We start from the raw sequence: 14,833 nt of genomic DNA, 5'->3' as shown, positions 1-14,833 counted from the left end.
CCAAAACCAGATAAGAGACGAACATATTTACCTCCTGCAGCTTACACTCTTACTAAAGAGGAAAGAATGGAAATTTGCAGATGTTTGTTTAATATAAAAGTTCCAGACGGATATTCCTCAAATATAAGGTCATTGGTAGACATGAAAAATTGTATTCTGACTGGCATGAAATCTCACGATTGTCATATTCTAATGCAACATTTGCTACCAGTGGCCATTCGATCTGTGTTGCCTAGGAGAGTTCGAGATGTAATCACAAGGTTATGCTTGTTTTTCAAGTCACTGTGTTGTAAGGTGATTGATCCGCTAAAGTTACCTAAGTTAAGAGATGAAATTGTTGAGGTATTGTGTGAGTTGGAGAAATATTTCCCGCCGGCATTTTTTGATATAATGATCCATTTGAAAGTTCACTTGGTTAGAGAACTAACATATTTTGGTCTAGTTTATTTAAGATGGATGTATCCATTTGAGCGATATATGAAGATTCTTAAAGGGTATGTTAGGAATAGAAGTCGGCCGGAAGGATGCATCGTCGAATGTTATATTGCAAAAGAGGCAGTTGAATTTTGTTCTGAATACATGACTGGTGTACAGAAAATTGGGTTAAATGATGTTGAAAATGTTGAGATTCAGAGTTGTCGTGGTAGCGTTGTATGCACAGTAAGTCGAGATCTTCTAGATGAAGCGCATCGTCTTGTGTTGCAGAATATAAATGAAATTCAACCTTATATCGAGTGAGTTATATTCATATAATACATTAAGTTTAAGTTGTGTAATTTCGTATATTCAATTGTTTAACATCATATTTATAATTGAAGGGAACATTTTAATTGGATAAAGACCAAATTTCCATCCAAGTCAAGGAACTCAAAATGGTTACAAGACGAACATTATCGAACTTTTAGTAGTTGGATAGAACAAAAGGTAAATTGTGTTGATTATTGAAAGTTGTCATTAATTAGTACTTAATTACAAGATGACATTTTTGGTTGTTTTTGGTATGTTGATTTGATAGGTTGTCTCAGAATTACAAAACACATCAAATAAGGTTTCAGACATTGTTAAGTGGATTTCTCGAGGACCTTCAGTTAATGTCATCAAGTTTTCATCATACATGATTAACGGTACTCTATTTAACACTAGGGAGCGCGATAACAACAGAAACACACAAAACAGTGGTGTTAGCCTTGTTGCTAAAACTATGCAAGTCTCTAGTGCAAAAGATAAAAATCCAGTTGAATGTGATATGACTTTTTATGGAGTAGTTAATGAAATTTGGGAGTTAGATTATATCACAACTCGAGTACCTGTTTTCTTTTGTGATTGGGTGAAAAGTGACAGCGGCATAATATATGAAGATTTTGGTTTCACATTAGTTAATCTAAATCGAATTGGGCACAAATCTGATCGATTTATATTAGCTTCACAAGCGAAACAAGTATTTTATGTGAATGATCCTTCAAACAACCAATGGTCAATTGTTCTTCCAACGCAAACAAGAGAATGGAACATTAAAGATGGTGATTTACATGATATACCTCTCGAAGAAGAACTTGTCACATTCACCGCAATAGAAGATAATGACGAAGTTGATGATGATTGTATTTGTTTCCATGAAAATGGTGAAGGATTGTGGGTTGATGATAATGGGTCTTGAGGTACCATTTAATAGGTTTCATATGTTTATGATATGTGAAATTCTTAGTTGTTATCGCAATGTGTTTCATATTTTGATTATGAGTGTCCAAAATTGTTATAATAATGATATTTATGTTTCACAGATGGAGGCTGATCCTTTTGGTGGTAGTTCTGATGAGGGAGAGCAACGCCCTAATTCTCAGTCAGTGGAGCAAGAAAATAAATCTGTGAGAGGACGTACATGGATGTCTAGAAACACCAAAAAAAGGAGTGAAGGACATCTTACTCCTGTTGAATACAATGAGTATGGTCAACTAGTGGGTGGATCTAGAAGTAATGTTTCATCACAGCTTGGATCAGTTGTTCAAGCAACTGTGTCCATCAACATTAACAGTTGGAAAGATGTTAGTGTGGTGGATAAAAATAAAATATGGGACACAATGAAGGTATATTTTTATTAATTATATTTTATTTAATGTTTTTAAAATATATATTATTTTGATAATATGCTTCTTATTACTTTAAAACATGCAGAAAACTTATGATTTGGACCCCAAACAAAAGCAACAGATGTTGAAGGATGCGGGAAAGTACTTCCGAAATTGGAAGACTAATCTTACTAGGGTACACGTTTACGACGCTTTGAAAAAATACCCAAATGAGTTCCTGCCAGCTTTGCCATTTGGATTTGAGAATGTCATAACTCCGGATGAATGGTTAACGTTTGTGAACTCAAGATTAACTCCCGAGTGGCAAAGAAAGAGAGATGAAATGCAAAATTATCGAGCACTGAATAAATACAATCACAACCTCTCTAGAGGAGGCTATGTGCGTATTGAAGAGATGTTAATGGAACAAAGTGGGAAAAGTCTGACTGAACTTGGTAGGGCAGACTTATGGATCATGGGTCGTCAGAATGCAAAAGGAGAGCTAATTGGAGAGGCCTCTGAGATTCAAAAAAATATTGTAAGTGCTCATATTTAATAATGTTGATATGTCAAATTATTAGCTTATATATATAACTTTCTGTGAATATTGTTTCACAGGATCATTACCGACAACTCCAAGCTGAGGGTAAATGGGCACCTGATGGCCCTGATGATGTGCTGACGAGGGCGTTGGGCACTCATGAGCCTCGAGGACGTGTTAGGGCTGGAGGACACGGTGTGTCCCGCTCAGTATACTGGAATACTCCAACACCTACCTCAACGAAAAATAAATCAAAAGCCTCTTCTTCGAATGACGACATTAGAAAGGAATTTGAAGAAAGATTTCGAAAACAAGAAGAAGAGCATCGTCAACAAGCACAACGCCTAGAAGAGCGCCTTCAGCAACAAGATGAGCTCTTGAGAAAATTATTGGCCCAACAGAGCGGGTCAGGATCTAACGTTGGAGTCCCACCAGTGCCATCATCATACTATGTGCCCGACCCACCAGTGCCACCAGCGCAGGCGTCCTACTATACTCCAGACCCAGTAGTGCCTCAAGCACTACAACCGCTTTTGCAAGAGGTAATTAAACTTTCTTGAATATTCTGAAACCAAATAAATTTCTTTACTGCTTCAACATGATTATTTGTATATAATATGTTTCTTATGCAGAGTCGAGCATGCCAATTAGCAATTGGTTCGGTTTCAAACATTGTTGCATCAGGTACAGTCATTGAAAGAGAGGCAGGCAACAACTTCCAAGTTATGATTACGAGTGTTCTTAAGCCAACCTGTCCTCTCCCTTTTGCATATCCTGATTTGGACATGTACATAGTTGCTCAGGCCATTGGGACGCCAATAGCGTGGCCTAAGGATTTTGTCATTATATCTGAAGATGTAACTCATGAGGTGATGCCATGTTTTTACATAATTATCTTTACAATTCTATATTTGTTTGCAATTTTTTTAATTGTTGATATAATTGTATACAGACTCCCTCTACAAGTAGGACCAAATCACAACGACCAAGAGCTCCATCAACACAACAACCTCGAGAAAGAAGACGACAACAAACTCCTCCAACACAATTGAGCCACACTCCATTGGAACGATTACAGAATATCATATCTCATTGGGATGATGGCGAGTGTGTCAATCTAGGAATAGAGTCTGAAGTTTTTGATCAGGATATGTCTCACTGTTATATATTTAAGGATGACATACTTCAGTTTGCTCGAAAGGAGAAGATTGGACAAGCAGTGCTCGTCAGCTACATGAGGTATATATCTCACAAATAAGTTTGTTCATTTAATTTTCTAATTTGATTTAAGCATTCATATAACAATTTTTCATATTTTTGTATTAGGTTCATTTACAGATATGTGGTACAACAAGGTCGCCAAAATAAGTTTTTATTTGTCAATCCTAATATCGTCGCCACTCAAGGGAGTTCATTCGACGATCGTGTTCAGAATCTGTTCAGACGTTGCAATGACGTAAAATCAAAAGAACAAGTTATGCTTGTCCCTTGGAACCATGGGTAAGTTTAAAAACTTGTCATTTTTCCGACCCATATCAATAATTTCTTTGTTTAACATTTGAGCTATAATTTTTTTGTTTTTCTTATACAGTGAACATTGGATGTTGCTTATTTTGGCACCATATGCATATCATGTTTATTGTTGTGATCCGGTGAATTCAGAGCTAAATAACCGTGAGGAGATTGTATCAGTGATCGTCAGCGCTTTCAATCTTTTTTTCTCTATGAATCTTCCTGATGTCGAGATCCCTGATACTCTACGCATTAAGCAACCTCAGGTAAGTAACTTTAGCAGAAATTTTTGAACATTTATAATAATTAAGTAGAATAATATGTATGCATTTTTTAAAAAGTTTCAATTTAATAATAAATTACTCATATTTTTAAATAATTAATGTCCACACCAACCGGACAATGTGGCATGTGGATACTACTTAATGAGGATGTTGAAGGATTTGATTGAACATGCGAGTCCTGGGCATTACTTGAGAACGGTATTATTAATTAAAATTTACAAATTATTTTTGAAACTATAAATGTAATCAAATAATTAATTAATATATTTTACTTTATATTTCTTGCAGCTAGAAAGCACATCATATACAGAGGCACAAATTGATGAGTTGCGACAAGAATGGGCGACATATATGTTGCTGATAATCCAAAGTTACTGACCTCGTTGATAGGTTTTTTTTTAAAATTTTTTAACTCTTTCTTCATACACAATGCAATATTTGTTCATTTTGAATATTTCTAACAAATATTGTATTTCTTGTATATATCTAACAAATATATATTTTTCTTTCAATTTAATTGATTATTAAATTAATTTAAATTTAGATTAAAATAATTTCAATTTAAATTAATATTATTTCAATTTAATTAATTATTAAATCAAATTAAAATAATATTAATTATAAATTTATTTAATTTATTTTTTTAAATGTGGGAGACTTTCAATGTCTCCCATTGGGAGAGGTGGAAAGTCAAACGTTGACTTTCCACCTCTCCCATTGGGAGACGTGGGAAGTCTCCCACCTCTCCCAATGGGAGACGTGGGATGTCTCCTAGGGACTTCCCACGTCTCCCATTGGGAAAGGTGAGTCAGTTCCCACGTCTCCCAATGGGAGAGGTGGAAAGTCAACGTTTGACTTTCAACCTCTCCCAGTGGGAGACGTGGGAAGTGAGGCACGTCTCCCAATGGGAGACGTGGGATATATACCTACAATGACCCTAGCAACAACGTCTCACTTAGTGGGAGACATTGTAGACTTCCAATGTCTCCCAATTAAAGTCATAAAACATCTATTTTGTTGTAGTGGGTGCCACGTGTCATTTAAGTGTTAGTAAGTTGTAAGTTTGAGTAATTTAGCCGCAAATATCTCTATAAATAAATATTTTTGCCAGGGATAGGATATTATTATCAGTTAGTGATAATTAGGGAGACAAACAGTCATGAAATACTTTGACTATCATTTCCCTCATTTTAAGACAATTATTAATATTTTCTTAATTATTTCGCTTAAAGATGGCGAGCGATAGGAGCTGGATGAGTGCGAGGAATCGTTGGTCTCTGGAGTATAGAAATGGTGTTAAGGAGTTCTTCGATATCGCCAAAAATCAGTTAAACGATCGGGGTTTGGTTCCCTGTCCGTGCAAGAAATGTGGGAATGTTATGTTCCAGCCTATAAAAAGCAATTTCGATGCATTTATTCAACAATGGCGTCGTACATCCTACAAAGTGTGGCATTACCATGGAGAAGCGCTACTGTCGCCACCAGCTGTGGTACGAGATCATGATAGAGATGAGATAGCGGATATCCTGGAGGATGTTTACGCTGAAGATGACGTTCCCACTGGAAACTATAATGATCCTCCCCAATATGATCCTCAACATCGCGACAAGTATGACAATTTATTTAAGGAGATGTCAAGTGAACTGTACCCGGGTTGCCGAAAGTATTCCGCGTTGAACTTCTTGGTGAAGCTGATGCATCTTAAAGTTATTAACAAGTGCAGCAATCATTACTTTGATGGTTTGCTGGAATTGTTAGTCGACGCTATGCCTGACGGAACAATTTTACCTAAGTCTAACTATGAGGCGAAGGAAAAGTTGCGGAGTATTGGATTGGGATATGAGTCCATCGATGCTTGCAAGCATGACTGTGCACTGTTTTGGAAGGAGAATGTGAATTTGGAATTCTGTCCGGTTTGGGGTGAGTGTCGCTGGCAAGATAATCGTGGGAACGGGAAGAAAGTGGCCCATAAGGTCATGCGGTACTTTCTGTTGACACCGAGATTGAAAAGGCTGTACAGTTCCAGATATACTACAGAGGATATGAGATGGCACTATTCTAAAAGGCCAAGGGAAGATGGTGTGATGAGGCACCCCGCTGACAGTAAGGCGTGGAAGCACCTTGATGAGTTGTACCCATCTTTCGCAGCCGAACCTCGAAATGTTAGGCTTGGGTTGGCTACAGATGGTTTCAATTCTTTTGGGAACATGAGCAACTCTTACAGCATGTGGCCTGTGATACTTGTCCCATACAACTTGCCGCCGTGGAAGTGCATGAAACCACATTCATTAATGTTGTCTATTCTAATTCCAGGTCCTTCTTCACCTGGAAAAGATATCGATGTCTATATGAGACATTTGGTTGACGAGTTGAAGGAGTTATGGGTGAATGGTGTCGAGACAAGAGATGCATACAATAGTACCTTGTTCAATATGCGTGCAGCAATCTTGTGGACCATTAACGACTACCCAGCTTATGCTATGATGTCTGGGTGGAGCACAAAAGGGTACAAGGCGTGTCCCACATGCAATGAAGAAACTCCCTCTGAAGGGATTAGAAGTAAAATTGCATACATTCGCCATAGGAGGTTTCTTGATATGGATCATGAATGGAGAAGCAAATGAGCACTATTCGACGGTAACAAGGAACTCAGGCCACCACCGAAAGATTACTCCGGTGATGATGTGTTGAAGCAATTAGAGAATTTGCTGATTAGACATCCTGGGAAACACAAAGAATTTGGTGGTGTGAAACGCAAAAGGGCTCCGATTGAACTTAATTGGTTGAAGAGGAGCATATTTTTCGAGCTTGATTATTGGAAGGAGTTATTGTTGAGGCATAATTTGGACGTAATGCACATTGAGAAGAATGTTTGCGACAGTGTCTTGGAAACTTTTTTGAACTTAGAGGGAAAATCTAAAGACACTGACAAGGCAAGACTTGATCTAGCAGACATGAAAATTAGGGAAAAACTCCACCTCCGCAAAGAGGGAAACAAGTGGAAGAAACCGCACGCCAGTTACACCCTCAGTGTCCCTGAGCGTCGAGTTTTCTGTGAATTTGTGAAGTCAGTTGAATTCCCGGACGGTTTTGCTGCAAACCTTTCGAAGAATGTCAATGTCAATGATGGCAAGATAACTGGGCTGAAATCACACGATTGCCACATGTTGTTTCAGCAGTTGTTGCCCGCCGCAATTAGGTCGTTTTTGGTTCTTGAAGTTCGGAAGCCAATCATTGAGTTGTGCGGTTTTTTCAAAAAACTTTGTGCACGTACTTTGAATGTGAAAGACCTTGAGAAGATGGAGACAGACGTTATCACCATTTTATGCAAGTTGGAAATGATATTTCCTCCAGCATTTTTCGACATTATGGTGCATTTGGTTTTGCATCTTCCGAAAGAGGCAATTCTTGGCGGTCCTGTGCACTTTAGGTGGATGTATCCCATTGAACGTTCGATGGCAGTTTGTAAACATTATATAAGAAATCGTGCACGTCCAGAAGGTTCAATCGTAGAAGCTTACGTGGTGAACGAGGCTTTAACCTTTTGCTCAATGTACCTGCGAGGGGGTTGAGACTCGATTCAATCGACCTGAGAGGAATGACGATCGCGTTGAATCCCAACCAAATCGGGAATATTCTATTTATAAGGCTGTTGGTCGTCCATTTGGTAAGAAATCAAGTATGCTCCTCAATTCGTAGTTAAAGCAAAAGGCTGAGTGGTATATCTTGAACAATTGTGCCGAAACCTTAGGTGTGTTTTCTAGTATTTTTTCAATAATGATGTTTGGTTTATATACCGAGTAAATGCCAAAATCATAATATTGTTGTTCATTTGTAGTGAGCATATGGATGAATTAAGAAGACGGGGGGGCTCGAATCTTGAAGTTCAACAAGAAATTGATTTTCCTCAGTGGTTCAAAGAAAGAGTATGTATATTAGTCAATTCTTTTCTGAAACCCCACTTAATCAATCCAAAACTAACTTTCAATGTTAATGTTGATAGGTGAACGGTTTGCATGAGTCAACACCTACTGAAGTGAATAATGAATTGTATGCTCTCGCAAACAAATCAAGCGGCACCGTGTATTCATATCCAGGGATGATAGTGAATGGTGTGAAATTTGTGACTCGTGGTCGTGATATGAAGCTTAAAACACAAAATTGCGGTGTAATGGTGCCAAGTGAGGAAGAAGTGAACTACTATGGAGTTTTGGAAGAAGTAATTGAATTGTACTACTTGATGGGTTACAGTGTTGTCCTATTCAAGTGTAGATGGTTCAATACAAGTAGAATTAAAGTGGAATCCAATTTTACGAGCGTATATGTGAAAGAAGAATGTTATAAAGATGATCCTTTCGTTCTCGCATCTCAAGCGAAGTTGGTGTATTATCTTCGAGATGTGAAAAATGGGGATGATTGGAGGCTCGTTAATGAATACATTCCAAGGAATGTATGGGATTTCTCAAATTCCGATGTTGATGATACTGAGACCACAAATGATATACCAATATTGCAAGAAGTTAATTCTTCTTCATTTCAGTTGTGGGTAGAACTTCCAATTTTTGATAATCTTCAGTATGATCGGGTTGATGTCAATGCCATTGAAGTGTACAACGTCGATGATTTGGTTGACGAAGGTTCAGATGAATTTGTTGTCGATGATGAAGTTGAATTTGAAGACGACACGTTGGCCGAGTATGAAGACGATGAGGATGAAGATAATGTTCTAGTTGATAGTGATAGTTAGTGATGTTCGTAATGATGTTGTAGTTAGTGATGATGAGGACAGTGATATGTAATTTAAACAAGTGTATGTAACTTTTTATTTAATTCAATGAAAACTTTATTTATTATCATTAATTAATGATAGTATCAGATATAGGTACACACGCACCTATTGGATGCTTTGGGGATAGTCAATGTATTCATGTACTGGTACTCATTTTTTCAATATATTTGATGAAATATATTGAAAAAATGGGTAGTCGCACGTGTCTGCTTACTATCTCCAAGGGATCTACTAGGTCGGAATAGGGTAGGTTGGGAAAGACAATGAGTAATAAAATGCTAATTCAATAACAAAAAACAATAGTGATGCACCTAGTGGATGCCTTGGGGATAGTCAATGTATTCATGTCCTGGTACTCATTTTTTCAAGATATTTGATGAAATATCTTGAAAAAATGAGTATTAGCACATGTCTGCTTACTATCTCCAAGGGATCCACTAGGTCGGAATAGGGTAGGTTGGGAAAGACAATAAGTAATAAAATGTTAATTTAATAACAAAAAACAATAGTGATGCACCTAGTGGATGCCTTGGGATAATTAATGTATTCATGTCGTGGTTCTCATTTTTTCAAGATGTTTGAGAAACATCTTGAAGAAATGAGAATGACTACATGACTGCTTACTATCTCCAAGGGATCCACTAGGTCAGAATAGGGTAAGTTGGGAAAGATAATAAGTAATAAAATATTAATTTTATAACAAAAAATAATAGTGATGCACCTAGTGGATGCCTTGGGGATAGCCAATGTATTCATGTACTGCTCCTCATTTTTCCAAGATGTTTGAGAAACATCTTAAAAAAATGAGGAGAAGTACATGACTCCTTACTATCTCCAAGGGATCCACTAGGTCGGAATAAGGTAGGTTTGGAAATACCATAATGAATAAATGTTAATTTTATAACAAAAAACAACAGACATACATAATTTGAATTAGTTAATTAATGAATATTTTAATGTAGACTGGCTGAAACAAGTAATGACACAGGTGGTGGCTCCAAGAGACGCAGGGGAGCTTATTATAGTGCCAATATCGAGAAGGAGCTGGCCATCAAAAAGGTTAGTCATTTGAAAGTAGAGTTTGATGAAGAAACTGGAAAAGCTATTCAAAAGTACGGCAAATGGTTCAACAATTCCATGGCTCGTTATTTGCGTAGCACCGTAACCCCAACTACACTAGCTTGGGAACAAGTAAAACCAGCTGATATCGAAGTTATTAGAAAGAGACTATTTGTAAGCATTCTTTAAACCTTTAATAACTCATTATTAAATATTTTGTCTATCTTCATAATATTTTAACAAATTCCAATTTTAATTGTGATTTTAGGAAAAATTCATTTATCCAAGAGACAATCCAGTAATCAACGATGCCATGGTAAGACAAATGCAAAAACATCTGACTGATTGGCGCCACACGATGAAGAAACACTGGGTAGATGTTGGAGGAGAGGTGGACAATGAGAGAGTGAAGTCAAAACCTTTTGTGTCGATTACTTCTTCTGATTGGGCAATTATGTGTGATTTTTGGGCTTCTGATTCTCACCAGGTATGTCGTAGATTTTACATTAATTTTTAATTATAAAATTACAATTTAGATTAATGAGTACTGTTTTCTTTTTGAAGCGTATATTGAAGAAAAATAAAGAAGCTCGAGCTAAAATGACCATACCAGGAGGACACGGTTCCAAATCTATCGTTGCCCATGTTTATGATCACGTAAATTATAATAACCTATATCCTTACATTTACGAAAATATTATAAATGTCACAATGTTTAAATAATTTGCTTTTTTAGATGGACCCATCTACTGGCCAGCTCCCGAGCATGATCGACACATTCGAGCACCTCCACAAGAAGAAGGATAAGTGGATTAGTGATGCAGCGGCGACAAAACATGTAAGTTGCATAACCTTAACTAATTTATGAACGTTTAACTTTAAAAAAGTTTAGTAAATAATTAATAAATATTAATTATTAATTGGTTGTTGTCAATTAGTAATTAATTATTAATTATTAATTAAATTTTAACAATGAAATCTTTATAATCTATGTGCCAATGTTTTTATGATTAATGATTGTGGACTAAGATAAAAAAAGAATGTAATTAATGTTGTCCCCGTATCAGGGAGCTTGTGGACTAAAGTAAATTTGGTCATGAAAATCCATATCTGAATAAAAAACATGCAAATATAGTTGATGTATATGTTTGGAGACGTAAATTCCCCATTAATGGAATTAACTGCACTTACCGTATATATCAACAACATCTTCATGATTTTGATTCAGATATGGATTTTCATGACCAAATTTACTTTAGCCCACTTGCTCCCTGATACGAGAACAAAATTAATTACATTCTTTTTCAATCACTGGTCTGCAGTCATTAATGATAGGATGTTGGTAGATAGATAATAAAGTTATATTTTATATGTTGTTATATTAAAAATTTATAAGTTAGGTTTTCAAATAACGTTATATTGGAATTCGAAATACGTGCTTTTTATTGTGCAGAATGAGATGACCGAGCGTCGAGCATCGCAGAGTACGGCCCCTGTATCATCTGCTGCTTCTTGTGTCGGCGATAATGTCGATGGTCATTTCTTGCCTGATATGGATATTGTCACGGATGTCCTTGGACCCCGCTCGCGTTATAAGAAAGGGTTTGGGGGGTTGCCTAGGTTGAAGGAAATTGGCGCAAAGAGGGCAGTATCTTCGTCCACTTCTCAAATGTCCGGGAAATTGCCACCTGAAATGGACAGCCTTTTCAAGGAAACTGAGGACATTATGCTAGAAAATCATAACCTAAAAAAGCATAATACTAAACTTGAGAGTCGTCAACGGCGTCAAGATCTCCTGCTAAGTGCTTTGGTGAAGCAGGTTGGTGAATTGGCTCCTGGTTTTAATGTTGACTTACCAGGCCAGGATTCGGACGAGGACGATGATGTTGACGGGGGCGGAAATGATGAGGTGGGCAGTACTCATTTGTAGAACTTTTTTTCTATTTATTTAAAGTTTAATTTATGAGACATTTATTTTACTAAATTACTTTTATATTTTAATGTTTGGTGGAGACAATAAATATTAATAGTTGTAATTTTTTATTTATTTATTTATAAAATTTTAATTTTATTTCTAATTAAATAATATTACTAAAAAATTAAATAATTATTAATATATTAAAATTGAAAATTATTAATTAATATTAATATATTGAAAATAATATTAGTAATTTAATAAAAATTATTATTTTAAAAATACTTTTACCGGCGCAAAATTACGTCGGCAAAAAGTTTCGATCTTAACTTCACATATACACCTTTCTCGGCGCAAAAATGCACCACTAAAAAAGTCAACTTTTGCCGGCGCATTATTGCTCCGCTAAAAGTGTTTTCCACAACATCGTAACAAAAAATTTTACCGGCGCATCCTTATTTTTACCGGCGTATTTTTTCGTCGCCAAAAAAGACCATTGCTGGCGCATTATATTTGCGTTGGAAAAAGTGAAATTAGTGACGGAGATACGACGCGATTCTTTGCTGGCGCAAAAGTGCGTCGGAAAAAACTCCATGGGTTTTGCCAGCGCAAAACCGTACTTTTGCCGGCGCAAATTTGCGCCGGCAAAAGTCCCCTTTTTTGTAGTGATGTTACTTCAAGCTTAAGTAACCTCAAGAAAATCCTAATGCTGGGGTCCCAAAAATGCCACCGGGGGTAAAATAGTCAAAACTTCCAGAATTTCCCCTTGATTTTACTAACTCCCAATTTAGCATAAAATATTTATTCTCATTACTCCAATATCTCGGTAATGTGCTAAATATCCCTTGACTCACTCCAAGTAAATTATAAATCTCATTGTGACTTTCCCACTAGCTTACCTCCTAGGATCGTCTCTTGCTAAGTAACCCTAGCATAACTAAATAACAATGAATCACCACACGCATATCACTTATATGTCAAATATGCTCGAAATGGCCAAAATATTAAAATCACCCAATTAATCAAAAATGGGTTCACGTGCATATTTAATAACCTAAACATGCATATTATAATTTAATTGCATAATAAATCAATTATGGCCATCCTAGCCTCCTAATCAAGGTCCTAAACCTTATTAGGAAATTTTGGTCATTACACCTGCCCTGAGATGCTCGACTCTTCCTCAGGGGGTGGGGCCTCCTGCGCATCCCCGACAATGGCATGTCTTGCCACATGGGGATCTTCCTCTTCCGCACAATGGTTAGTTTATTTGATGCATGCCATTGTTGTTTCCAAATGATGAGTTACAAACCAATTTGGTGATCACCTTCCCCAACAGTATGCACAGACAAGAAAAAGGGCAAATGTGAGGTAGGAGCACCAAATGGTACTAGTCGGTATGGATGTCATAGACAATACCAAACATCCCAGAACAAACATGGTACGACATATCGAACAACAAGCAGAAAAGGTCAAAAGCAAGTAAAACCGAGAAAGTGAAGGGTTTTACACAAAAAAATTTCTCAAGAGTTGTTCTTGGTGTTCTTCAAGAACACCGAACGTAAATCAACACAGATGGGATGTTAAAATTCAGTTTTTACAAAATCAGACGTTCAAATAAGATACTCAAACCGAGGGCCACTCAAAATAGTCATCTATTTATAGATTCAAGCAACATGCATTTAAGAAATCTAGGGCTTTATCAACAATATTACCCACGACCACAGCAAAAAAAAAAAAAGAAATGCAAAGGAAAAGGAAAAATAGAAGACTTACTGGTACCAAGTGGCTGGAGCGAGCGCGGTGCGAAGAGCCTTGGTAAAACACGACTGAGCAATGATCAGTGTGGGAGTTTGAAGGTCGAAGAGCTCTAAGTATTGGTAATGTTTAGAAAAGGGAGAGTGCAAAGTGATAACAGGGATGAGGAGACTATTTATAAGCTAGGCACATCACCTTCACTCCTCGAACAACATTGATGAGCCATCTCATCAACTGCTGCAGGCACACCTCCCCAAACACGCCAGCACGTCCTTCCAATCACTTTGCTTCAACCACCAAGTACGTGAGCCACTTTTTGGTAACTGCACGATACAATTAGTGGAGGAACATTATGGCGCTTTATGGTTCCAAAAAGAGGCGGGAAAAGCTAAAAGATCATTTCTTGGAAATACTAAGGTCATTAACTACACCAGATGTTATGCCACGTAGCAAAGAGTACATACCCTTGACCAGGCTGGAAGGTATGTTCCCAGAAGAAAGTTTCCAAACTTGGGGCGCAATTTTTATCCAAAAAAATTGGCATATTTGACGTGGCACTAATATTGGACACGTGGAGTAGGCTGGGCAGAACCCCAGACATTTTGGTCGGTATATACCTGCGGAGTATACGACGAGTTATTTCTCGGTGGGGTAAATAGTTTACAGACACTAAATATTTACACATTTCCCAAGATTGAGGGGAAGTCTTTCCCTCACTGCTCGACAGGACCGCCAGCGTGCCTGCTGGTCGGTATGATAGACCGATATACCTGTAAGTTGAAAGTAGTTACACTCATTGTTAGCTCTTCACGGGAATCTCCCAACCATCAGCAAAAAACGTCTAACAACCCATTAAACTCGGTCAAGTCTACTGAAGGATAGGGAAGATCCACTTGCGAGAATATAGGG

General features: G+C 37.2%; 1 protein-coding gene across 1 annotated transcript; it reads left to right on the top strand.

Moving 5' to 3' along the window:
- The first annotated feature begins 1,044 nt into the window (after nt 1-1,044).
- On the top strand, nt 1,045-1,916 carry LOC133783847 (uncharacterized). The gene is made up of 2 exons (XM_062223463.1): nt 1,045-1,658; nt 1,782-1,916. Exon 1 carries the CDS (start codon nt 1,115-1,117, stop codon nt 1,655-1,657), a length of 543 nt encoding a protein of 180 aa, XP_062079447.1. The 5' UTR covers nt 1,045-1,114; the 3' UTR covers nt 1,658; nt 1,782-1,916.
- The last annotated feature ends 12,917 nt before the right edge of the window (nt 1,917-14,833 follow it).

Source organism: Humulus lupulus, chromosome 6 (assembly GCF_963169125.1).
Source record: "Humulus lupulus chromosome 6, drHumLupu1.1, whole genome shotgun sequence".
NCBI classification, from domain to species: domain Eukaryota; kingdom Viridiplantae; phylum Streptophyta; class Magnoliopsida; order Rosales; family Cannabaceae; genus Humulus; species Humulus lupulus.
The sequence above is the reverse complement of the archived record's forward strand: the minus strand, read 5'-3'. Positions and strand labels throughout refer to the sequence as shown.

Coding starts and splice junctions, on each gene's coding strand:
- LOC133783847 (XM_062223463.1), top strand. CDS start 1,115: ATGATTAACGGTACTCTATTTAACACTAGGGAGCGCGATAACAACAGA.